A 25,823-nucleotide genomic window follows, 5' to 3' on the forward strand; every position below is an offset into this window, starting at 1 on the left:
TGGTATATGTCATCACAAGCATGACCTGAGGTAACAAGCCACCTACTGGTCCGGAGATACGAAAAATGGCTTTTTTTGCTTATAACTTCTGAACCGTTTGTCCAAAAATCATAAAGTGATCTCGTTCGATTCACGATGGCATGCCGAGTTGTCTGATATCCAATTTTACCATATCGGCTATTTTGGCTGTCGGCCATTTTGAATTATGTGCTAAAATGCTGTATTTTATGAACTCAAGAACGGATTGTTACAAAACTCGGTATGGGTCATCAGCACGATGCCTTGAAGGAGCCTGAGAAGTTTCGAAACAGCGCCACATAGTGGAGAATTTTTTTTCCAAACTCTTATAACTTTGGGTGTGGTTGACTTATTTTCATGGGAGTAACTTTTTTTTGTCTCCTGAATCCTTGCCGAGTCCAACGATACCAGACTTGCCAGGTTTCGGCGTATGGTTTGTGCAGCGTGGTAATTTAGCGTTTAAAAAACATTAGCTGATACCTTCGAAGCCGCTAGTCCGATCGAGACGAAACCAGCATCAGAAGTTCGTAAACAGGTCGATAGCCAAAAGCTAATGCCCAAATATTGATAGTAAGGGGTAGTAAAATCAGTCTTTTTAGTGTCAGTAGTGTAAGTCTTTTTTTTTATGTTTTTTCATATAAATGTCTATAACTCCAAAACAAAATTAGATATTTTCACAAAAATTGACATGTATGGGCTCACTCCGAAGACACATTAAAAATGGTAGGATTGAGCCTCTTGGTGGCGCTATAATAGAACAAAATATGACATTGGCTCTATACAACTCAATGTTTTAATGTGGGGTTTTAAAATTTTTACTTAAAATTGTCTTCCCTCATTTTTTCAGTTGGTCTGCTGCTAGCTTCCTTGTTTGCTTCTGTTGCGCTTGGCCCCGGTATTGCTGCTTGTTTTGTTTATAATCAATTCAACCTTGTTTACCACAAGCTGACATTCTCTCTTGAACTTCATTGTTCAAGTGTAAGAGTATGTTTTTTTTTTTTATTACTCAAATGGCAAGGAAAGGCTGGATATGGCATCCCATTTTATGTAGAATAAAATGTAGTTTATTGATACTTGACAGGAGTCATTATTCAACCCTTATTTTACATCATTGTAAAAAAGTAAAATGTATTTCTTTGTTCCAAACTTTTATATATACTAAGTAAAAGGAGACAGTCAATGAATGAATCAATCAATCAATCGACACTTCCAACTGCACGTCATATCTCAGTTTTATTGAGCATTACAATAGCAATAGGTTAGTACAATCTGCTGTTGGAAACGTTCACAGACATTTCATAATGAATGCAGGGTCAAGTAAAACTAAAATAAGCATATATATCATACATTTTTATAGTAATGCAAGAATTTTAACTAAATAAAAGTTCTCAACTGCAGAACTTGAAATAATAGCCCTGCCAAAAACCCTCAACAATGTAATAACCCTCAACATATTTGATTCAGTGTCATTTATAAATACATTTCAGAGATCGTCTCATTTTTCTGCCATTATAAAATACAGACCTAAAATATATTTTGCATTTTTAAAGATGGACTAACAGTCATTTTTTTAGCTTGGTTTTTTTGGGGGGTCTCATCTCCTGAGCACTACACATGGCATTAGAAAACACACAAAGCTGTTCACATGTTAATACAGCTCAATCACAGAAGTGCACTATGCAGCTTTCATATAAGGTCAAGTGAACTCAAAGTATGCAAAATAAATGCATACTTGGATTGTGAAACATGCGCCATGTTCTTAGTACACACGAGCAGTGCAGTTAGTCAAAAGTAGTGCACTTACTTAGTAAGACGCTGAGCAAAAGTGCGTGTGCATCTAGTCTCATCAGATCTTTCTGTGATCCTACTGCCATCGACTTTGTGGTGAATGTAACAACCACGATTCAAAATACTTTCAACAGTGCATATCATTAGATTTGAGAATAGTCCCACTCTTTAAAGGAATAGTTCACCTGATTTTCTCTCATTGACTCACCCTCACGTCATTCCAATCTGCACATTTCTGCATGAAAAACAAAAGGATTTCAAAAGAACAGACGGATCGCACTTTTCCATTCAATTTCAATAAATGGGGAATTCCTTTTTTTAAGGTAAATAAGGCATTTGAGTTCAGTAAGAGATCTGAAGACTCAAATCAGGACCATTTTTATGATACTTTGGTTCTTTTTCATTATTTTAAAGCTTATTAAAATGGAAAACACTGACAAGGATACTCTTAACAAAATTAACCTTTTGTGTTCTGCAGACGTTGTACAGGTTTGGAATGAGATGAGAGTGAGTAAATGACAATTTTACTCTGAACTGCTATACTTAGCTTAAAATAAGACAAATGAAAAGGCAATTCTTGCAAATTTCATAAAGGATTTTATCCTGCATTCCACGCTGCGTACGCATTTGCGACTCAACCAGACTCACATCAAGCACACGTGTCAAATATCTCCACTCAGACCTTTAGTTACTAAACTGAACATTTGCACTAAACAAGCATCTTAGCTATATATAAAACATAATAGTAAAAGTAATATTAAACATCAAGTAAGCCGCTTACATTAATGGCCACCCTGTTTCAACAACCCTTCGCTTATTTACAATGAAAAGGACGGTGCATATCGTTTCAGAGAGGAATAGAAATGGTGCATCAAGTCTTGTCCAGCACATACTAGAAGCCGAGTTTGTTGGAAGCCCACTAAAACCAGAGCAGGGCACTAGTCCTGAAGTGCACTTGGCTTGTCCTTTTCTTAGCAGACGCCTTAAATTACCCTGCTAACCCTGTCCCGCCCCCCTCCCCCCTCTCAAGTGACAGTAAAGCAGATGACACTGTCTGATGAACGGAGCGCTAAAGTAGCATGGGATGTTTTAGAAAAGGAAATTGTGAATAAATGTTTTTTTATATCTGTGCAATAAAGAAAAAGATGGAAGAAAAGACATATTGCAACCTTTTTGTCCCTTTATAATTGTGTCCTACAATGACAACATCAAGCTCTTGCTATAAAGATCCCGGCGCTGGCATATTGCTGCAGAAATAGAGGATGATTTCACACCGCTTCAGTCACTCGCGGTCCCAAGTCGACAGACTCCGCCTTCGATTGCCAGCGACTGTCCGGCCACTGCCCCTGGAGGAAGTCTGGATATGTGAGTCTGGCAAACAGAGAGAGAGAGAGAGAGAGAGAAAGAGAGAGAGAGAGAGAGAGAGAGAGAAAGAGAGAGTGTTTACAGTGTGGCAGAGAAGTACACAGCTGTTGAATGGTGGGAGTGAGTTGTCCTCATTGCAATCGAAGGCAGCTGCCGCCCACCCGCCTCGGGCACATACCCTGGTTGCGCTCTCTGTCAGGCTACGATAAGGGGCCCTCGGGGAGCCAGAACCAGACAGCCTCCTGCCCATGTGTAAGGAGAATAGAAGTGGAGGTATCATTCTAGAGTGCCCCGGGCCACCTGTTGGTAACACTGGTCCGTGGCGGGACAACACGCATAGGGTGACAGTCAGTGGAAAACTGTGACCCCTTTCGGCACATCGATGTGTGTCAGTTATGCTATGATAGTTATCCATATATCTCACTCCCACACTCCATGTGACCTCCAGCACAAGCTCAGGGAGATTACTAGCAAGCTAGGAGACAATCCCTCAAAACTAACTAAAACTAAATAATAGAAAAACACACAAATAAAAGCAAAAACCTACTCTGTGAAAAGTAATAATAAATCCATCAAATTAAATGAATAATGAAATTACAAAATAAATGTAAATATAGGTATGACATAATTAAAATACAGGGCCCTATGATTTCCATGATGCGGAAAACACAGATGAAATCTTGGAATCCAGTAATAAAAACTGGATTTCGAGTATAACACAAAATGTCTAAAATCTGGCAAAATTTGGATAAATAAATTGAAATAAATCCAGAAAAAAAAAAAACTATTTTGATAAAAATTTTATAAATAACAGATTTTAAAAATAAAACAGATTTTATGGGACACTAAAATATAAATAAATATAAATTATATAAGTACAATACAATAAACTGAACCTATGCTTCAACATAAGACTGTCGATATATTGTATCAGTTAACAAAAAAAAGATCTTCAAAGTTGGCATATGGGTCAATGGCATGACATGTATTTTTTGTGTCCGAATTCATTATTTTCCTAAAAAAAAAAAAATGGTAATAAATACGTCACATATCAAATTGATCTACAATATTTCCTTTATAAGATGCTCTTTCTGAAATTCAATTGACTTTTTGTGGTGTTTCAAAGACCTAAAATGTCAGGTGGTGCGACCAGCAAATTAACATTTAAAAGTATCAATTCCCACTGCAATTGCAAAATGAAGTAAGAAATATAAATGTAAACCATTATATAATGTATACAAATAATAATAAAAAAACCAACAAAAAAAAAAAACATAAAAACTCCTTATGGAAAATTGTGTTCTGAACACATAGAAAAGTGTCCGTTTATATGAATTGGACTAAAAGGGCAATACATAGAAAAGGGAAAGGGAATTTACCATGTGATATACAATACATATGAATCAATGTAAAATGCATATGTATATTATTTTAAATTAATATATGGTCGCACAACCTGACATTTTCTGGGTGGTAAAATCAGAAATCTTTTAATCGTTTAATAATGAATTAATGCTGTCTTAAAAGCTGTAAAACCAATATGAATCAACATTATACATTTTTTGGACATAAAAATGCATTTTAGAACTTTTGCTTAAAATTATTATTTTTCTTATTTGTCATTGACCCATATCATTTGTTTCCAACAATCTAGTGTAAATCGGACTGATTGTTGTACGCACAACAACACCAACTGAAACGTGTTCTACAATATCATTTCAAAAAGCTTAGCTTGTCTGTGCAGTAATGACAACACTTTAGGTGACGCAATTTCGAGTCCCAACTCCTGTCCATCCTCAACTATTCTATCAAATAAAGTAAAAAAAGCCCCAAAATATATCGGAAAAAAGATTAGCTTTAAAATCTAGATGAGGAACAGGCTTAAAACACTAACATTTCTAACATGTTTCTGCTAATCGCTAACACACCCATGTAACAATAAACACATTCAGACAGAATGGAGAATGAAATGAATTACTGCAAAGGATTAGGGGAACTAGGATACAGGGGGAATCATAGCACAACTGTTCACGGTTTTCTTGCTACACAATGGAACGTTGTTCCAATGTTGTTTTCCTTACAAAAATAAAAGCCTTCCTTTAACCATGCCCATTACATTGTGCGATTACATGGCCCAAATATTCTGGCCTTTACAGTTCTGCAATATTTTTGCTGAGATGCTTGGGGTGGTTTCAACAGGGAGATGCCAATGTGTTCCGAGTGGTTTTTAGCGCTATGATATGTGGTTACCAGGGTGTTCTGGGTGGTTGCTTATTGGCCCAAGTCTCCATGATATTGCGGTCCTAAACTATATGGCTTAGATCTCTCGTTCAATGTGAATCTTCCACTTGTTTTATAATTTTGTTTTCATTCTATCTTTCTAACATTTGCAATAATTCACAGTCACTTAGAAAGGTAATGGCACACATCTTCTCTAAAGCCTGTAGCACAATAGTCTAGACAAGAGTGAGACTAAATTATGTGATTTTTATTTTTTTTAAAGCTTGAACATTAACTAGATAACGGAACACAAGCAAAAATCAATTGATAATCAAAGTAAATATAATTAATTATAATTTAATCATAACATAAATTAAGGATACAACTTAAAGACTGGAATTTATAGTTAAAATAAATACAACAATAAAAAAAATGAAAAACAAATAAAACTGGAAATCCTACTTCGTTGAACTAAGTTGAACATACCTTAAAAGGAACACTTTTTTTTTTTTTTAATATTCCAAAAAACAAAAACAAATTTCATTTTCCAACTCCCCTAGATTTAAATAGTTGAGTTTTACAATTTTCGAATCCATTCAGCCGATCTCTGGGTCTGGCGGTAGCACTTTTAGCATAGCTTAGCATAGATCATTGAATCTGATTAGACCGTTAGCATCTCCCTCAAAAAAAAAAAAAAAAAGACCAAAGAGTTTCTATATATTTTTTCCTATTTAAAACTGGACTCTTCTGTAGTTACATCGTGTACTAAGATCGACGGATAATGAAAATACTGACGGAATAATCATTCCTTGATTATTACGCAGAAATGAGAGAATAGTTCCTAATCATACCGGCCTAGAAAACCGCAACTTGTCCTTTTCCGTCGGTCTTAGTACACAATGTATCTACAGAAGAGTCCAGTTTTAAATAGGAAAAATTTCGAAACTCTTTGGTCATTTTTTTTTGAGCGAGATGCTAACGGTCTAATCAGATTCAATGATCTACGCTAAGCTATGCTAAAAGTGCTACCGCCAGACCCGGAGATCGGCTGAATGGATTCAAAAACGGTGTGTTCCTTTAAAAGAGGAAATTTAATTCACCTCCAATCTTTAAGTGTAAATCAGACTTTTTCTTCTTATGAATGACAACAGTGTTTTGAAGTTGAACACATTTCAATCTACTTGATGGTGTTTTATCTAGAATAGTTAAACATGTGGTTGGAATTACCCCTGCTGGAAATAATCATGAAGTCTTAACGCAACCTGAAGATTAAACTCAATTCTGTGTGGCAAACCAGAGAGTCACTGACTGAGATGGACATCAAAACTCAAGCCAAACATTTAAGCAGTTGGATATAATCAGAAAACAGCTTTGTTTGAGCGACCAAAAATATGCCATTAAAATTCTCTCTTAATTGCCATGTAAAAATGTGTGTATGATGTGTTAAAGAGCTGAAAACCAGAATGTTTAAACCAGAAATGGGGCTGCAGTGTAAAAACAGATCTATGACAATGGCCATGCTTCAGCTGTGGTTTTCACATATTTTTTTTTCAGCCACAATGTGCCATCCCTCGTTTCGAGGGGCTAAATCGAGAAATGGAAGAGCGAGCAGTTTAACCGTTTAGTCAACAACTAAGGGTGCGTTTCCCGAAAGCATTGTTAGCCAACTATGGCCGCAAGCTCCGACGTTACCAACAGTTCACCGATTTCAGAAACCATAGTTCCAACTAACTAAATAGATCATTCTCATGGCCACAACAAGCAACTTAAACGTTCAGTACATTCTATATCTTTCATGCTATTGAAATATTGTGGCGGAAGGAGCAACGTCAGACACAGTGGATGTGGCGTTAGGCCTCGGAGAGGCTTTTATTTAACATCAAATAAAACAAAAATGTCAAAAAATTTAATAAAGTATGCAAATAACGTGTAACTGGTGTCCTTGCTGTGACCTTGAGTCCTGATTGCAGGGAGTGTTGTGTGGGTTTCAGACCAGTTAAGAGGAGGCGGGGTACTGGAGGAGAGGCACGCTCTTCATTTAACAGCTGCGGTGACAAGGCTCCATTCGATTCAGGTGTGCCTCATCACACGCTGCCAGTCCTGAATGTTACTTGGTTATCTCTCATACCCACTCTTGTCGGCGAAGGGCAGGGATTTAAATCTCCCATGTTGTTCATTTCCAGTTGACACTCTGGGTGTTTGGGGTCGATATGATACACTTCTCATCTATACGTTTATGCTGTGTTTTGGGGGATATGAAGTACTTTTTTTTATCTATTTACTGTAAAATTCCTCAACTGCACCATTAGCATGCATATGAAATATTACATTTTTATAATAAAAACACTAATGATGATCAAAATGAACTAAGAGTTGTTTCTGAATATTGATCTTGGTGTTAGAGGCAGCTCTCTGCCATCTGCTGGTTAGAGAAAAGCTTGTAGGAATTACAGTTTTAGAAAAAATAAGTAATTGCCATATTCATCCAGCCCAGAGATACATTCATTTTTCTGGATGTGGCCAACTGCTCTTATAACAGCTTCTGTGATGTTTATCTTGTGAATATATACATTTAAACATCATGAAATACATTCAAATCTGTATTTTTGTCAAAGTTTATAATTGTTTGAGGTCTTTTGAAGTCTTGTTTTTGCAATAATGCCACATAAATTTGCAATAATGCCACAGAAGTCACCACTAAACGTGATTGTAATCACGTTATTTCAATAATCCAAAAGTCAACAAATTATTAATTAGAATAAGAAATTAATTCAAAGTAGTAAATAAAAACAAAAACAAATTAGCAATAAGATATGAACAGGAGTGAACACACGTGTGTACGTGTGTGTGTGTGTGTACGTGTGTGTGTGTGTGTGTGCACAAGAGAGATCATGTTCATTCCATATTGCATTTGTGCTCCAGTACCAGGCCTCTCTTTTTCATTATTACTTTTTACCTTAGAACAACCGAAACAAGCCCAGTTTTTGTTGTGCGTGTGTATAGATAATGTAGAAAAACGTACAAAAATGTATGCAACTGAGAAGGGAACCATGTTCTTTAACTAAAGAAAAGTCGATTGGGGTTATATAGACCCCAAACACCATATTAGGGTAGGGATGGGGTGGCGCTGATAAGAGGGAGGCAGTCGTTCTGTCAATATATACATTTTAATCTATATATTTTAGTTTGTCAACAATCAGAGCTGATTTCGAAGAGTGTGCATGTGCGTAAAATGCACCAGGGAACCCCAGAGTATGAGGAAACCTGCGATTAATCAAACATCAAATAAAGCAAAATGACAAGACACAAAAACAGTGACGCCGACAGTCCTTTATTGTTGAACCAATGCAGTTCAAACGACAGAGGTGCGACCGAGTTACTATGATTTCGTAAAACAATCATGACTAGTTGGTTAGTTTCTTCAACGATGCATCGTACTATGGTAGTTAATCAGTGAGTTACATCGTTGTACGAGAAATGCACCCCAGAGCAAGGAGGAGAGAAAGTGAGAAAACTAGCTCTTTTCCAACAGCAATGATGCGTGTGGATTTGGGAATTGAGCTGGAAGGTTTGAAATCATTGCTCTAGCAGAAAAACACATGCAATCCACATTCCAGGCTATCTATCGGACAACATGTTTGCAAGTACACCAAACTCAGAGGCTCAACACCGTGTTAACAGATATGCAAACTGAACAGCTTGAGAAGTTCTGGAGGTAAAGAGACTTGATAAATGTAAGAGATTCATCAATGCCATGCTTGAAAGCCACTGAGCTTGAAGCAACAGAGAGGGTCCGCTTCCAGCCAATCTGCACTGACAATAGACCGGATAAAGAGTACACTGGCTTCTGCAAGAACTGACTAGAGCCCCTGTTCAGAGCACAAACCCAACAAAGGACTATTCTAAAACGGGTCAATGCACACTTCTAGACACGCTCTGAGCTACTAGCATGAATAGAAACGGTTAAAACGGCACACACTCCAAGAGCTCTGGACTGTGTCCATCTCGCTGAGCTGCCAATCAGCTCTGGGCTTTCATCTCATCAAACACACACACACACACACACATACACAGCAGCACAATGCATGCAGGAATGGGAGGAATGTTTCTGGAATAGTACAGGAATGAGTTGCTGTCTTTCTTCTGCAAGGTTTCCTTAGAGTCATTGGAGGAAAGACCCGTCACAGGATTGTTCTATTTTGAACAGCAAAAGTATATAATAAGTATATTTGTGGGTGTTGCCATGCTTTTATCACTTTTTGGGCGATAAAATCTTTTTTTTAATTGACTGCCAAACTAAACCAATTGGACTTTTGATAATACTGGATTAATAATTTTGAATAACACTAACAAACCTTAATTGTGAGGACTGCAAAGACAAGCATCTCTATTACTATTGCTCACATTTGAAACAAACCCCTCAGATGTGGTCACAAAAAAAAAAGTATTTTATTGTGCCACAGTCGCCACTTCCTCTTCTTCTGGTCAAGCGTATATGGGGTAACGCAGCATGTTTTATCATATTAGATACATTTAATTGGGTTGAAATTGATGTTATAATTTTACGCGACTGCTATGAGACACTTGCACACTGCAGTAAGCTAGATCAATATTAGAATATCATATTAATAAATGCTGGATGGCTTGTGTTGCTAAATGGTATGCAATTCATTTAAAAACATTGTATGACAGAGTAAAAGATGTATTACTGAACAATAATTAGTTTTCTATAATAGGATGGGCATTTTTGTCAATTTCTCATTTCGATCACCAATAGGTCTCAAAAACGAGTACTCGAGTACTCGGGGGCGGGGCATGTGCAGGGGGCGGGGCATGTCCATCATTGAGATAATGAAAATACTGTTATGAAAATGGTTGTTGACAAATACAAACGTGACATGAAAACATGAACATATAAAACAAAAAATAACTGCTAGATTATGATGCATAAATGTCTTTGAAAAAGAAACATCTTTATAAAATGACCATCTTTATAAAATGACCGTCTCAAATAACCAAGTCAATAATATCGAGCATTGCATTTGAGCTGAAACTGTGAAATAACCACCCTGCAGAGCTTGCTAGCTGGTTAATAAACTCAACCAAACGCACCCTATATCAGATTAATATGAACCTATTACAACTTAAATCAACACAAAAGGACGTGAATGCACACGCGAACTTCAGCGTGCTAGATTTTACAGGCAATGGTTTGATGCGCTCTTCCCTTAACAACGCTGAAACACGGACAACGAAAACACACAGAAATAACATTTTATTAAAATCGCGTTCGCATTATAATGCTATGACAGATTGACTCTGCACATCATGCACTTAATTTTATTATTCATGATCGAAGTGTTTACAGACATCACTGCACGTTTTCGAACTCATAACGAAAAACAACTTTAAATAAACTAGGTCTGCCTACTGTTAAAAAATACGAGAACAGTATAGCACTGCTGCATTACTAATATCAATGATTCTGAGAAAGAAATAGCCCATGTAAAAAGAATATGACTGTCTTTAAACCAGGTCGAGCATTAATGCATTTGAGCTGAAACTGAAGAGAATGAACACAGCCAGCAGCGCTTTGCTAGCTTATTAAGCTCAACCAAATGTGTTTTATATTAGATTAATCAGATATAGACAACATAAAAGTAATCTTACAACGTGCATCTGCAGAAAAGGACGCGAATGCGCACATGAACTTCACGCGCTAGTCTGAGTGTTCTTGCTAGTTTCTCTGCGGATTTCCTTTAACAGCTGATACACGGGAACTAAGCACAAATAATTTACAGCATTCTATTTCCATCGTGTTCTCATTATAATGCTATGTAGGCTATGACATATTGGCGCTGCACATCTTGCACTAAACATTTAAATGTTCAGTGATTCCATATATCACTGCAGTGCACGTCTCAGTTTCACTTTATTTCGCCGCGGTCTGGAGGCGTGCTGTATAACGCTAACCAATCAGACCTCAGGTACCGCACAAAATTATGCAATAACCAATAAAAAAAAGAGACAAATATTTTTGTTTTAAAGTCCGGGCGATCATCGTTCTCATGATCGATGGTCGCTGTCACGTTCGAGTACTCGATTACTCGACCACTGTTGCCCATCCCTAGTCTATAAGTGTATCCAAAAAATTCCCTGGTCTAATAAAACATATAATACATTAAAGTGTCTTTGGTGTTTCCATGGTTTGTACAAAAAAATAATAAAAAAATATATAAAAAAACGAGGACATCGAGGGTAAGGTACAGTAGGTATGACATCACTTTTAGGCAATGCACGGACACAGTCTGTGTAAGTCAACAAAATATATAACATTGTTCTAGTGGTTTTTGGATATTTTAATCCAAAAATCTTACATATTGTGCCTTTAAGTATAAATATTAGGGCTGTCACACGATTATTTTTTTCAATCTAATTAATTACACAATTAAACGTACATCAAATTTGGCTGAAAAATTACTCCCAAAAGATAATTTAAAGTCATTATTTTGTAAAAAAAAAATATATATATATATTAATAATAATCAAAAATCAAATAAGACATGACAAAGTAGCTTCAAAAAAAGAAATATTTTTGGGTGAACTATACCTTTAATATTTGTTTTTATTAATATGGAAATATGAAATTATACTCTAAATCAGAAAGAGTAAATGTCTAATTGAGTCATTCATTCATTCGATTCGTTAATTCACAAGTGAAGTAAATGGGTCTTTTTATGAAAATGGTTCTCTTTATGGTCCACTGAATCATTGGTTCACCCGATTCGTTCAAAACTTGGATTCAGAAATGAAACACTGTTTATTGCCTGGAATCGGAGATGAACAGTTCGGCTTTGACTTTATATATTCGTTGAAAACAAAAACTGAGCGAGCAAAACAGACAAAAAATCCCATTGGATCAGTATCGCATTTGCACTTGTGCTATTCTAGACAGAAAAACAGAACTCGTGTGATATTGCTTATATATCATGATGTAAATGTGAGGGCGTTTTCACACTGGCAGTTTAGTTCGAAACGGGGCATGGTTAACATGAAAAATTGGTAATGTGAAACCTGTCATGCGGACCTCAGGGGTACCGAATTCGAGACTGCCTGAAGGAGGTGGTCTGAGTTCGGTTGCGCTCAAACTGCGCCGCGATTCATGTTAATGTGAAAGCAACATGGATTCAGGTGCGCAAGAAAATAACCTGCGCATGCGTTTTATCAGATGACGATGTATTTAGTTCAGTAAAACACATGTAAGGGATGAGAGTGTTGATGATTTACCTTGGATACAAGCGAGTGTATTCGCACAGAGCACCGGTGGGAACAATCAAGCTCTGACGCGGACCACAACAAACGTGCCCAGTGTAAAAACGCCCTGAGACAAACTCAAACAGGGGCATTTTTGCCTCATATCTTGCCTTTTAGGGACATTCTAACTGCATCATATAAGCTGCATCACACAGTGAGTTGTTGCCGTACATTATATTCTTCATTAATCAACTGTATGAAATGTAAGATGACCTAAGTAGGTCTGGGGCAGGGTAAGTGCATTAAATGCAATTTTTTACCGTAACTAATTACTTTTATTCATGTGTTAAATCGACAGCACTAATAAATATATTTTGGCATGTAACAACCCACACCACTGGTGTTACACATATTGCAGGGCTCCACTGCAAGCAGCTTTGACAAAGTACTTCGCTACATTTTTTTTTTTTTTACCAAAAGTACAGAGTTAAATACTTTATTTTTATTCAACAAGTAAAAATACCACAATTTAAAGGGTTAGTTCACCCAAAAATGAAAATTCTGTCATTAATTACTTACCCTCATGTCGTTCGACACCCGTAAGACCTCCGTTCATCTTCGGAACAGCAATGAAGATATTTTAGTTGAAATCTGATGGCTCTGAAAGGCCTCCATTGGCACAATGGCATTTTACACTCTCAAGACCCTTAAAAGGTACTAAAGACGTTGTTACAAAGTCCATCTGACTACAGTGGTTCTAAAATAACTTTATGAATCGGCGAGAATAGTTTTTGTGCACAAAAAAACCCTAAATAACGACTTACATAGTGATGACGATTTCAAAACAAGGCATCATGAAGCTTCGAAGCGTTATGAATCAGTGAGCCGAATCATGATTCGGATCGCGTGTCAAACCGCCAAACTGCTGAAATTTGGCGATTCAAACCGCTGATTCGACTCACTGATTCATAACGCTTCGAAGCTTCATGATGCTTTGTTTTGAAATCGTCATCACTATGTAAGTCGTTATTTAGGGGGTTTTTTTGCGCATAAAAACTATTCTCGCCGATTCATAAAGTTATTTTAGAACCACTGTAGTGAGATGGACTTTGTAACGACGTCTTTAGTACCTTTTAAGGGTCTTGAGAGTGTAAAGTGCCATTGTGCCAATGGAGGCCTTTCAGAGCCATCAGATTTCAACTAAAATATCTTCATTTCTGTTCCGAAGATGAACAGAGGTCTTACGGGTGTCGAACGACATGAGGGTAAGTAATTAATGACAGAATTTTCATTTTTGGGTGAACTAACCCTTTAATTATACTCAAGAAAGTAGAAAAAGTAAAGTATTAAAAAAAAAGGAACTCAAGTACTGTAACGAAAGTATTGTATTTGACTAAATTGAAGCTGGGACCTGAGCCATATCTAGAGACCAGAAAAACAGAGACTTCAGCCAGTAAGTAACCACCTAGAATGCCTTAGCAACTGCTGAGACAGTGAAGAGCCCCTGATGAGTTCTGATGTAGGAACTTCTTACCCTGGCTTTACTGTCCTGGGCAGACATGTATCCCACACACATGCTCTCTGTAGTATGGCTCCACAGAAACTCCACTGTGAATAAAAGAGAGGCACAACAACTGTGAGATACAGCTTCTAAAAAGTGCTTAGAATATTACACATTCTATAAACCTGGTAGAGAACTAGCATCTTCAGGAGTTTCAAATGGATTTTTAGAATAGCTTTAATTTTTGATATGGCATTATGTGTGCTCTAGTTCTTCAAACATTTGCTTTCAATTCTCACACACGCACACAAACACGCCATATGCACACATGGCATACTCAAACCCTCGAATCTTCGATTAGCGCTCGCAGTATGCGTGTTAGTTGTTAAATGCACTTGCATCTTAAAATGCTTTTATGATGCAAAATTAATGTCAGTTATGTCTTAAAGAGCCCCTGTAGAGAAAACCAAGCTTTTAAATGTTGTTTATATGTATATGTGGTGTTTTTATGCTTTAAGACAAACCATGTTCAAATCATAAGTCAAGAGTCAAGATTTTCTCCTCAAAAGTCCAGTGAACCAAATACAGTCTCAAAAAAGCGGTTTGAAATTGCTGGTGTTTCTTACGTCACAAACTACCTTGGTAACCAATCATGTCAATTTGTGGGCGGGCTTTAGCATATCATTAACTGCTGTGAAGCAGGGGAGTCTCAAGAGAAGCCAGGTTATCCCAGTATATTTTTCTGTTGATATGAAAATTCGGGTACATATAGCAATAAAGCGGGTGAATTATGTATATTTTAATTTTATGATGAACTATATGACTTTCTCCAATGACGTTCTATGAAGTTCAAAGCGCTTCTAAGGATACTGATTTTTAGAAGGCAGACTGAGACGGCGAACGGGAACATGGCTTGTGTAACATTAGCAACACATAATTAGCTTTTTGATAACGTAGTCAAGCCAAATCATATTAATCACTGTTATGTGTCCGACGTTGTAAAGAGCAATACCATTGTGCAGTGTTTACTACAGTTACTTGAGCGAGTGGGTCTCTGAGCTGGTGTGAGTGGAGGCAGGGGTAATTTGTATATTTATGGATCCACGTATATTAAATGAAGCAAGGGTGTATAGTTACATTCAAATTATTTTAAGGCGTGAATAATTTTTTCTCACAGGAAAATAAAAAAAGTGTTAAAAAAATGTAATTATGGTGATCAAAGAGTTTTAAGGGATACAATTATTGACTACAGGGGCACTTTAAGGGTTTAAACAGACAGGACAAAACATCTAATATATCAAACTAGATCTGTGCGTTAGTGTGAATATCTCCTGCTGTCTATGATGTCATCAGTAATAATCAAACGGCAAAATCAGTAAAATCACTGATCTTGTTCTGGAAAACGTCCAGATACTTAAAACACCATTTGTTTGTTTCTTTGTAATATGTTTCTTTGTTCCTCTTTATTATTTACCATTTCATTGTGTTGTTTTGAAGCCATATTTAGAGCTTAAATTCTTAACATAAAAATAACTTCTATAAAGTAATAAATTAGAAAAATGGTGCAATGTTTTGGAATTGGATCGGATTGTAAGGTGGCTAAAGATTCCCACCCTTAATATTTTAATCCTAAAATGGAAAACTGCTATACTAAAAACCCATTACGATTAGGAACCCAACCCATGGCTAATAAGCCTACTTAAATTGAAGTCAAGATTGAACGGTTAATGAACACAACGGACAATGATATTGAAAAAAGGTGAGTTTTCAAAACTGTGCAGCACGTTTCATATCAATCTCGAATGTGTTCTTCCATTGAGTGTCAACCCTTATCATAATGCCTCTATTCTCTGAGGCCAGACCGCACTTTGAGACCTGTTTATTCTGCTATTTGTGAATGCAGGGAGCTGCCATGTTTATCCCTGAATGTTTAAATAAAGACGACTGAAAAAAAGTTGGCATCCTTTGACAAGAATGTGGGGGGGGGGGGGGGGGGGGGCATCAGAAAGGAAAAATGGGAGGGTGGGAACAACATTACGAATGACTTTCAGGGACTCTTCAGTGACACAGATATTCCTCAAAAATCATCAAAAACAGCACCTTTTTATATAACACTTTCAGCAATGGTGCATTAAATAGACCCAAAGTGTCAGTAGATACATTTATAATGTTGCAAAATATTTCTGTTTTAAAAAAATTCAAAATTCAAATTCACCATTTACCATGCATCACCATTTCTACAAAAATATTAAATGCCACAACAGTTTTGAACACTGATAATAATATTATAATGATTTCAGAAGGATCATGTGACACTGAAGACCGTAACAATGCTGAAAAATCAGCTTTGACAAAGGAAAAATATTATAATTTCACAATATTGCAGTTTGTTTATCAAATAAATGCTGCCTTGATGAGCATTAGAAACTCAATCAAATACTATACAAATCTTTACCGATCCCAAACATTTGAACGATAGTGAATACATCAATTTCACTTTATAGCATTCTTTATTATTATTATTATTATTAGTATAATTTTTAATGAACTTAAAATATGTCTTGAGATCCCTGCATTCTGTTACAATCCATTCTGTTTTGATGTTTTTGAATGTACAATCCTCACAGTTGTGGTGCATTGAATTTAAGCTGAAGCAGGACAGAGGAGCACGTACCCAGCAGAGCCTGGATGTCTTCAGAGCGCTGGGCTTCTCCACATGTGCAGCACCTCAGAACAATCACCCCACCCAGAACACAGTCCTCGCCAGCCAGGAACGGTGAACCTTTAACACAAACAAGCCAACTGCATTTCAACCGTGACCCTCCTTCCACTACAATCAGTCCATTTAGATGTGAAATAGAAATGAAAGCCCGTTGGAGACATCTAAGAAAATCCAGCGATTCTGTCAATGATTTATTAGTTATGCTCTGTTCTGAGAAGTTAATGAAATGGGCGGAAAAGCCGTACATTTCCGTACTTTCCCCTGCCAACCTAAACGACTGAAAACAATTATTCTTTCCAAAGCTTTTGTTTTATTAACCAAATGAGAAAAATTGGGAGCAGAGCCACTTCTCGCTTTTTAATAGGTTAATGATGGAATGAGTTATTTCTGTAACCCCTCACGGAGCTCTGATAAAGGGACTCTGTTGAGAAAGCAAGCAAATACTCATACTTTTCCAAAGGGGAAAAAACAGAAATGGTTTGCCCTGAAAAACGGGCTTCAAGCCCATTCACATGATTGCATCTCCAAACCAAAGGAGTGCTGGACACGGACTGGGTTTGAAGCACTCAAGCATAACATCAGTCCACAGGAGAGAAGAGTTTTAAATTTCACCTCAGATAGGTGCTCTGTTTCACAAATGCCATATTGATTTTGCACATCATGTTGTGTTCAGCTTGTTTACACAGAACACAACTTTTTTTTTTATTTTTAGAACACCTCTCAATTAAAACCCTACAATGAAAATCTGGACAGCCTGCACACAGAACATGTCTTAACACTACACTTCAAAAGATCTTCATCCATTAAAAAGGCTTTTATTCTTCTCATTCTGTTTAGTCTAAGCATTTCCACTTTAATCAAATTACACCACTTTCAGGATTGCTTGATTCTGATTGGTAAATCGCAGCATTCTGCAAATTTTTTTAAAAATATTTTAGTATGAATACAGTGGTCCTCCAGAATCTTTTTCTTCTCACATTAAATTAGATCAATATTTCATGTATTTGCATGTATTTCGTGTTTACATCTTTCATGTAAAGTGTGGGGTAGGCAATTTTCAGAGAGGCTAGCAATAGCAAGCTAACTTTGAAAGCATTCGATCCACCCTCCCTTCAGAGCGTCTCCAAAGCCACGCCTCCTTCAAAACACATGAACGCACACAGCAGAATCTGCAAAGCTTCACGAGAGACGGCATTTTATTACCTTAATTCTCAAAACTTGTACCACCTGACTGCTGCAGATTCAGATTCCGGCGTTGATAGTGTTGACAGATGACAACGCATAAATCTGAGGGACGTACTCCGGGTTGCCATGTCGTAAATGCGGTTGTGACATGGCGTGAACGCTGAATAAGCTCATTGTTTTGGTTCAGGAGGAACTGTAAAAGGCGGCTGCCGTTTGTTTGTGGTGGACTGAAAGCATTTTTTGGTCCTGAGACTTCCACCGAAGATATACACCGATCAGGCATAACATTATGACAGGTGAAGTGAATAACACTGATTATCTCTTCGTTACAGCACCTGTTAATTGGAGGGATATATTAGTCAGCAAGTGAACATTTTGTCCTCAAAGTTGATGTGTTAGAAGTAGGAAAAATAGGCAAGCGTAAGGATTTGAGCGAGTTTGACAAGGGCCAAATTGTGATGGCTAGACGACTGGGTCAGAGCATCTCCAAAACTGCAGCTCTTCCGGCGTGTTCCCGGTCTGCAGTGGTCAGTATCTATCAAAAGTGGTCCAAGGAAGGAACAGTGGTGAACTGGCGACAGGGTCTTGGGTGGCTGAGGCTCATTGATGCACGTGGGGAGCGAAGGCTGGCCCATGTGGTCCGATCAAACAGACGAGCAACTGTAACTCCAATTGCTCAAGTTAATGCTGGTTCTGATAGAAAGGTGTCAGAATACACAGTGCATCACAGTTTGTTGTGTATGGGGCTGCATAGCTGACCCCTGTCCACCGCCAAAAGAACCAACAGTCGGTACGTGAGCATCAGAACTGGACCATGGAGCAATGGTAGAAGGTGGCCTGGTCTAGTGAATCACGATTTCTTTTACATCACCTGGATGGCCGGGTGCGTGTGCGTTACTTACCTGGGGAACACATGGCACTAGGATGCACTATGGGAAGAAGGCATGCCGGCGGAGGCAGTGTGATGCTTTGGGCAATGTTCTGCTGGGAAACCTTGGGTTCTGCTATCCATGTGGATATTACTTTGACACGTACAGCCTTTCATGGAAATGGTATTCCCTGTTGGCTGTGGCCTTCAGCAGATAATGCGCCCTGGCACAAAGCAAAAATGGTTCAGGAATGGTTTTGAGGAGCACAACAAGTTTGAGGTTGAGGTTGATTTGGCCTCCAAATTCCCCCGATCTCAATCCAATCGAGCATCTGTGGGATGTGCTGAACAAACAAGTCCGATCCATGGAGGCCCCACCTCGCAACTTACATGACTTAAAGGATCTGCTGCTAACATCTTGGTGACAGATACCGCAGCACACCTTTAGGGGTCTAGTGGAGCCAATGCCTCGACGGGTCATGGCTGTTATGACCAACACAATTTTAGGATGTTATGCCTAGACCACTTCTATTAATGATTACTTTCAGGATGTTAAGTGTTCATAAAATTTTTTGCATAACCTACCTTTGAAGGGGCCATATGTAATAACTTGTTTTTATTGGCAATGTGTGAACAGCTTGTAATGAAACTTCAAAAACGAGACATTCCCTGACTTCCTAGGCTGTCTATGAAAGCCTGTAGACTGATTTTTATGTAAAGGAATCAAAAGAATGTGACATTTAAGCATGCTCCCAAGAGCCTCTCTTTCGTTCTATGACATATGAAACAAATGCTTATGTTCAGGATAATGCCGATAGAGATTCTGTACTGTTAATCAGTAAAATTAAAAGTAAAGGTATTCTGTAATGTTAATGTGTCATAGGTCTATACTTCATAAACTAATATAACAGTATAATTTTAATTACCTCATTTGTCTGCATGATACCGGTGAATTGTGGAGCTTGTGCAACATATCCACATCACTATGAACAGATGCCTTCTTAAAGGGATAGTTCACCCAAAAATGAAAATTAGCCCATGATTTACTCACCCTCAAGTCACCTGAGGTGTATATGACATTCTTCTTTCAGACGAATAAAATCTGAGTTGTATTATAAATGTTCTGGCTAATCCAAGCATTATAATAGCATAAAGGCCTGTTCACACCGGGACGATTTTCGCACGCGTTTATCGCCGACGTTTAACGCCTCGGGACTAAACAATGGGCGCCAATGTGAGTGTTCACACCGACGCGCAAAACGCCAGGCGTAAAAGCGTCATTTTTAAAAAAACGCCTCGGGTTCGTTTTTTTATTTTGACGCGGCGCGTAAAAAACTGTCCGACCAATGAGATCGGCGCTTTTGTTCACGTGCCTGGAGCTGCTGAAGTGACAGTAAAAGACGACTTGGTGGCGCTCAAGCACAAAACAGTCTGGCACACATTGATACGACGAAGAAGTAGTAAGTAGACAAAGAAGAAGATGAATTGCTAATGCTGCTTGCCAGTTAGCAAAAAGTGTGTGAATGGTTTTGTCCATACACATAATATATCTGTGGTTTTGGCAAGCACGTAAATACTGTCTCTCTTCTCCTTCTGTGTGACAAGCGAGTGTCAGAGGCTTAAAGTGCCGCAGCACCATCTTGTGTACCGGGAGCGCATCTACTGAATGTGCACGTTCACTCGGCGCAGCGCCAGTGAAAATCGCTTGGGTGTGAACACTCAAGACGCGCCGAAAAACGGCACGAAAAACGCTGGCGATAAGCGCGCGCGATATTCGTCCCGGTGTGTACAGGCCTTAATAGTTGCTCTGTTTTTGAAGTCCATAAAAAAAGGCATCTGTCCGTCAAATAACGTGCTCCACGCTGCTCTGGGGTGTTAATAAAGGCCTTCTGAAGTGAATCGATGCGTTTGTGTAAGAAAAATATCCATATTTGGCTCTGCATCTGCATCAGTCGTCCCCGCGCCATCACTTCCGTAGAATAAGGTCAAAATACACAAAGCACCGTATGACAAACAAAGTTGAATGACAAACTGTACTACAAACAAAATTGGCGGTCGTCTTTTTAATGTGGCTCCAGTGTCGCTAGCAAACTGAGCCACTAACATCCTGAAGTAAACTTTGAATCAGGGCTCTGAACCGGTTCAAGGAACGAGAACGAAAACCGGAAATGAACGAAATTAAGAGGAACAAAAACGAAAACGAAATCAAAATCAATTTGAATCGTTCTGAACAGAAACGTTAATTTGAAATGGCCATTAACCGGTTAATAACGTTATTTTATCGTTCTTTTAATATTTTAATTTGGCAGTGACCAATCATGAATTGAGTAGTACAGCATGTGACGTTGACGAATCAAGCGTGAGTGAAATGCCCACGCTCCAGTCATCTATGAATCTACCGGTGCGCAAGTCAGCGTGAGCGCGCATTTTCATGCCTCAAGTACATTGCTTTCCCCGCTGAGGTCTACAATGAATGTGCAGGTATTGGAGGACATTCTTTTCGAACGTTTAAATAAGCAATGCAGACTTTAAGCTCAAATAGACTGATTTAGGCTAGTTTATGGATTCCGTTTAAGCCTATCCAAGTAGGCTACTAGCATCTATCAAACATTTTTCCTATAGTCTTTCAGATTGCCAATACAGGACAGGTCAGTGTTTTTTATATAGACGGCTGATGCTTCGTATTAAATGGTATGTTATATTGCATTAAATGATCAAGCTTTATTAGCTGACTGAATTTGATTATGTGATGCAAGGACGTGTTGCGCAGTGTTTGCTTTGAAATTAGCAGTTGACGGGGCATTAAAAGAGCAATGGTTATCCAGTTTATTTATTCATGCAATTTTTAAAACAAGTCGTGTTGAAAAAAAGTTATGTACAAAGAATGTTATCACTCTTCTGAAAAGAATTAGGCATAAGAGGGCCACTTTCGATTGTCCATTAAAGCAGGTCCGCTGTTTATGCTTTGTAATTAATGCATGTATTTCTGTTGTGGTTTTAAAAATGTTATGAAATAAATATTCAAGTTTAATTACCATGCGTATTATTATTATTGAGTGAAAAATAAGTCTATTTATACATATTTGTATAGGCTAAATTAAAATAACGTTATTAACCGGTATTTTTTCAAATCAAACCGTTTTCGGAACAGTAATGTTTATTGAGGAACGCAAAAACGGAAACGCTATAATATCGATTCTGCTCGGAGTGAACCGATTGATATTTTTTTCCGTTTTGAAGCCCTGCTTTGAATCGCTCAGGATAATCCCGTGGCTCATTGATAAGGAGGTGGAACTCTCCTTCCTCTCTACGCAATCTCAGGACTGGATGGACCCATTATTTCCTATTATTTCTTTTTTACTTTTTAAGAAGAGAGAGGACAACAAAATCATCCTCACTGCTTTAAGACTCCATTTTGTATTGCTTTGAGAAATTCCTCGCAAAAGATTCATTAATACGCATCGGACTCCGTGTTCAAGGTTTCTGTGCGTGACAAATTTTTAGGATGGCGAATACGAAAGAAAAATGCATACGAAAATGTCGGAACTTGTGCAAGGACCTTAAATTCACCAGTGAGCTTGCAGAGAGAGCCCGACCACATGCTCATCTGATTGGCAGTGATTTGTGATTTATTTGGTCGCATCTTGTCACTGGAATCTTATCACATCACGATGTTTTTTATATATTTATGTAGATTTATGAGGGTCAATATAATATTCATTAACCAAGCTTTGGAGGAATACATAAAACTCAAAAAATAAAAATAATAATTCTCATATTTGTAGATTTACGCGCAACAAAACTATAGAGGTCACAGGCCAAAACCAGCAAATATTCCCACATGTACTTTGTGTGTTACATTCAATGTGAAATCCAAGCGGTCACCCAATTTCACAATCCCAGAATGGGAACCAAACGAGAAAAGCTTCTGAACATGAAAGCAAGCGACATCTTCAAATGCACTGTCAACAGAGTATTTACGGCATCTGAAAATAACTGTGGCCACAGAAATATGATTTAACCAAAAACTTGTGGAGCCCATTCAAAAGAATGTTATTGATCCACAAATCCAAATAAACAGAAAAACCATTGCGGCTGCCGAATTTTTGTAGTGCTCATTTCCAGTCAAGCAAGTTGTTAATGATTTTGTTGTTCAGTTTTAGCTCAGAGCTACTCTTACTCACACATACTGTGGTGAAGGGATGCTAGCCTGCTGAAAGAGAGAGAGAAACATGAAAACAGGGTAGCAGGGAGGGAAAGAGAGTCTCTGAGAGTCACTCACTGATGAATTTGTTTTGCATAGCCTCCAGTAGGGCCTGGTGTGCGTTTTCAGCCTCCATGGCGGTAGAGCACTCTCTGGCCAACATGGTGCGAATCAGGTGCTCTCCAGAGCCTGCAACAATACAGAAAAAGACCCAAATTCAAATCATTCAATATTTATTGATATTCGACAAAAATTATATATAGATGCAAAGATGTATATATTGTAAAACTGCATGTAAATTTACAATTTCTTGTTTGGAACGGTTAGTTCCAGTTCTGGATGTCTGTGTTCATGTAACTTCAGAAAGTGTTATTTTCATACTGAATTGCAATTTGAGATTGCTTATTCAAAACAATAAGAAAAGGCATAGCTTGGTGATGCTGTAAATGAGTGTGGAATCATGGGAGTTGTCGTCTTCACTTCCACAGCTGATGGAAAGCAATCCGAAGAGACTTCAGAAATCATGGATGAGCTAATGTATTACATTTTTAATAACGTTATTGTGAATCATCTTAAACAAGTAATTTGTTGTGAATCGGACACTGGTAACATCAAACCAATTCCTATAAGAATGGCTTTGAAAAGGTGAACTGAAATTAAACAATTAAATTAAGTGAAAGCACTTTAGAGATTTTAAAAGACATTTAAATCACACAATTTTAGGAGTTAATCGCACCTAGCAATAAAGTTTTTTATATCTTTTTTATATTGTAATACATTTCACACTGAATCACCAAATGAGTGAGCTTACAACAATATTCACATAAACCCACTGTAATAAAAGTCACATTTACATGCCCTTCAATATATCAGGGCTCATTTTTTTCTATTGTCCCAGTCAGACCGGTTCAGATTTTTACTTGCCCTGTCAAAATGCACAAAAAAAGTTTGTTTTCGTTGTTTTTGACCCATGTACTTTGTAAACAGTGCTTTAAAATATTCACTGCATAAATGATTAATCCTTATCAAAGCTACAAAATTAATTCAGTCAAGAGCAGTGAGTGATTTTCTTTTTATTTTGTTCTTTGAATAACATTTTATTTTAGTAACTGTTATTTGCACTGTCCATGGAGCGGACCTGTTTACATTTCACTGCCAGTTGTATATTGTGTATATAACTGTATGTGACAAATAAAACTCTTGAAACTTGAAACATTAATGACTAACATCACAGCAGGTTTATTAGGTTGCTGTCACTTTAAGACCTGGCGCTGCCCATAGACTGTAAAAAAAATATGGACGTAGTGTCCGTGACATCACCCATAGGATTCTGATGAGCCATTCTGAAGCGCAAAGCATGGACAAGATGGGCGTTGCCATCTTGGCAGCGCGTCATCACGCATCACTCCCGGATAACAGAAACTGGGCAAAAAGGCGGGACGTGGGCGGAGCTGAAGTGACGCGATGACTAACAGACAGCAGATAAATGGCTATCCACCGGTCACTCGAAGTGGCCACGCCCTTAATTATGCAGAACTTTAATGCTTTATATAATGTAAACGAATGAGTTATAAAAAAATTCACCCCCCTCACAGTTGTCATGAAGGGCAAAATTAGCCATAAAGACCAAAACCACAATTTGTACCAGGCTGTAAACATGTTTTAATCTGCTGTAAAGTTGGACATTTTAACATGGGGCTCAATGAGATTCTGCTCCCTTCTGGAGCCTGTCCCTAACGGCCAGTCGATGAATTGCAGTAAATCTCACTTCCGTATTGGCTTCAAGAGAAACTGCGGGAGGTTGCCGCTTGGCGCTGCCGCACATGATGCTTACATGACATGCATTCAATTTTTACACAACTCTTTATGTTCATTTATTTAAGACTGTGCTTACAAGGATACTAGACAAATGGGGCATTTTGGGATAATTAGATGTGTTTTTGTCTGTTCAAGCGCTGTCTGTATCGACTTTAAGTGCGCATGAGTGTGAAGAATGTCACACAGACAGGAGATTCACAGATGTGCATGCCAGTACTGCACTGCGTTCTCTTGTGTCTTACCGTGCTTGAAAGGTTTAAAAGTATTTGCATGAATAAAAGCGTGATCATATAATGCAACGCTAGCCAAAGGATGGAGGGAAAAGACAGATGCTGCATTAATCGTGTTAAATATTTTTAACAGATTAAACTGAGAATGTTTTTTTTTTACACATTACCGTGTTATATATACACGTGTTATATAATAATTAAACATCTTTTTTACACATTACCGTGTTATATATACACGTGTTATATAATAATTAAACATCTAAAATATTATATTATGGAAAAACATTTACTTTAATATGTATTTTATGTATGTAATTTTTAAATGCATTTATATATACTACATATGTTTGGCAAGTCAGGTGTCCCCACAGAAACTAAGAACATGTAAAATATAAAAATAGTTCATCTCACTGTCAAGACAGTCACAGTCATTTGCCTTTCAAAGGCAAACGTGTACAGCAGCCAGTATTCAAAAAGGAGGGAGTGTAAAGAAATGCCTTGAACACAAAATATCTGGCAGCCTCTCAAGCCTAAGACACCATAAAGCCTTAAGAAAATAGCCGTGTTGTTTCGGTAAACACAAACGTGGGCCTCGTAAAATATCAGGTAACTACAACAAAACTCTTTGCGGGTTTGTTGCCATGACAATT

The 25,823-nt window shown here is 37.8% G+C and overlaps 1 protein-coding gene across 1 annotated transcript in view; it reads right to left on the minus strand.

Moving 5' to 3' along the window:
- Positions 1 to 1,220: 1,220 nt before the first annotated feature.
- tasp1 (taspase, threonine aspartase, 1) overlaps positions 1,221 to 25,823 on the minus strand; it is a 51,033-nt gene continuing 26,430 nt past the window's right edge. Inside the window, exons 11-14 of the mRNA XM_079843672.1 lie at positions 23,204 to 23,314; positions 16,821 to 16,928; positions 14,180 to 14,253; positions 1,221 to 3,177 (exon numbers count right to left, since the gene is read on the minus strand). Of these exons, the coding sequence (XP_079699798.1) occupies positions 3,085 to 3,177; positions 14,180 to 14,253; positions 16,821 to 16,928; positions 23,204 to 23,314 (386 nt within the window). The 3' untranslated portion in view covers positions 1,221 to 3,084. The remainder of the gene's footprint in view (positions 3,178 to 14,179; positions 14,254 to 16,820; positions 16,929 to 23,203; positions 23,315 to 25,823) is intronic.

Source organism: Gobio gobio, assembly GCF_949357685.1.
Source record: "Gobio gobio genome assembly, chromosome: 18".
Classification (NCBI taxonomy): domain Eukaryota; kingdom Metazoa; phylum Chordata; class Actinopteri; order Cypriniformes; family Gobionidae; genus Gobio; species Gobio gobio.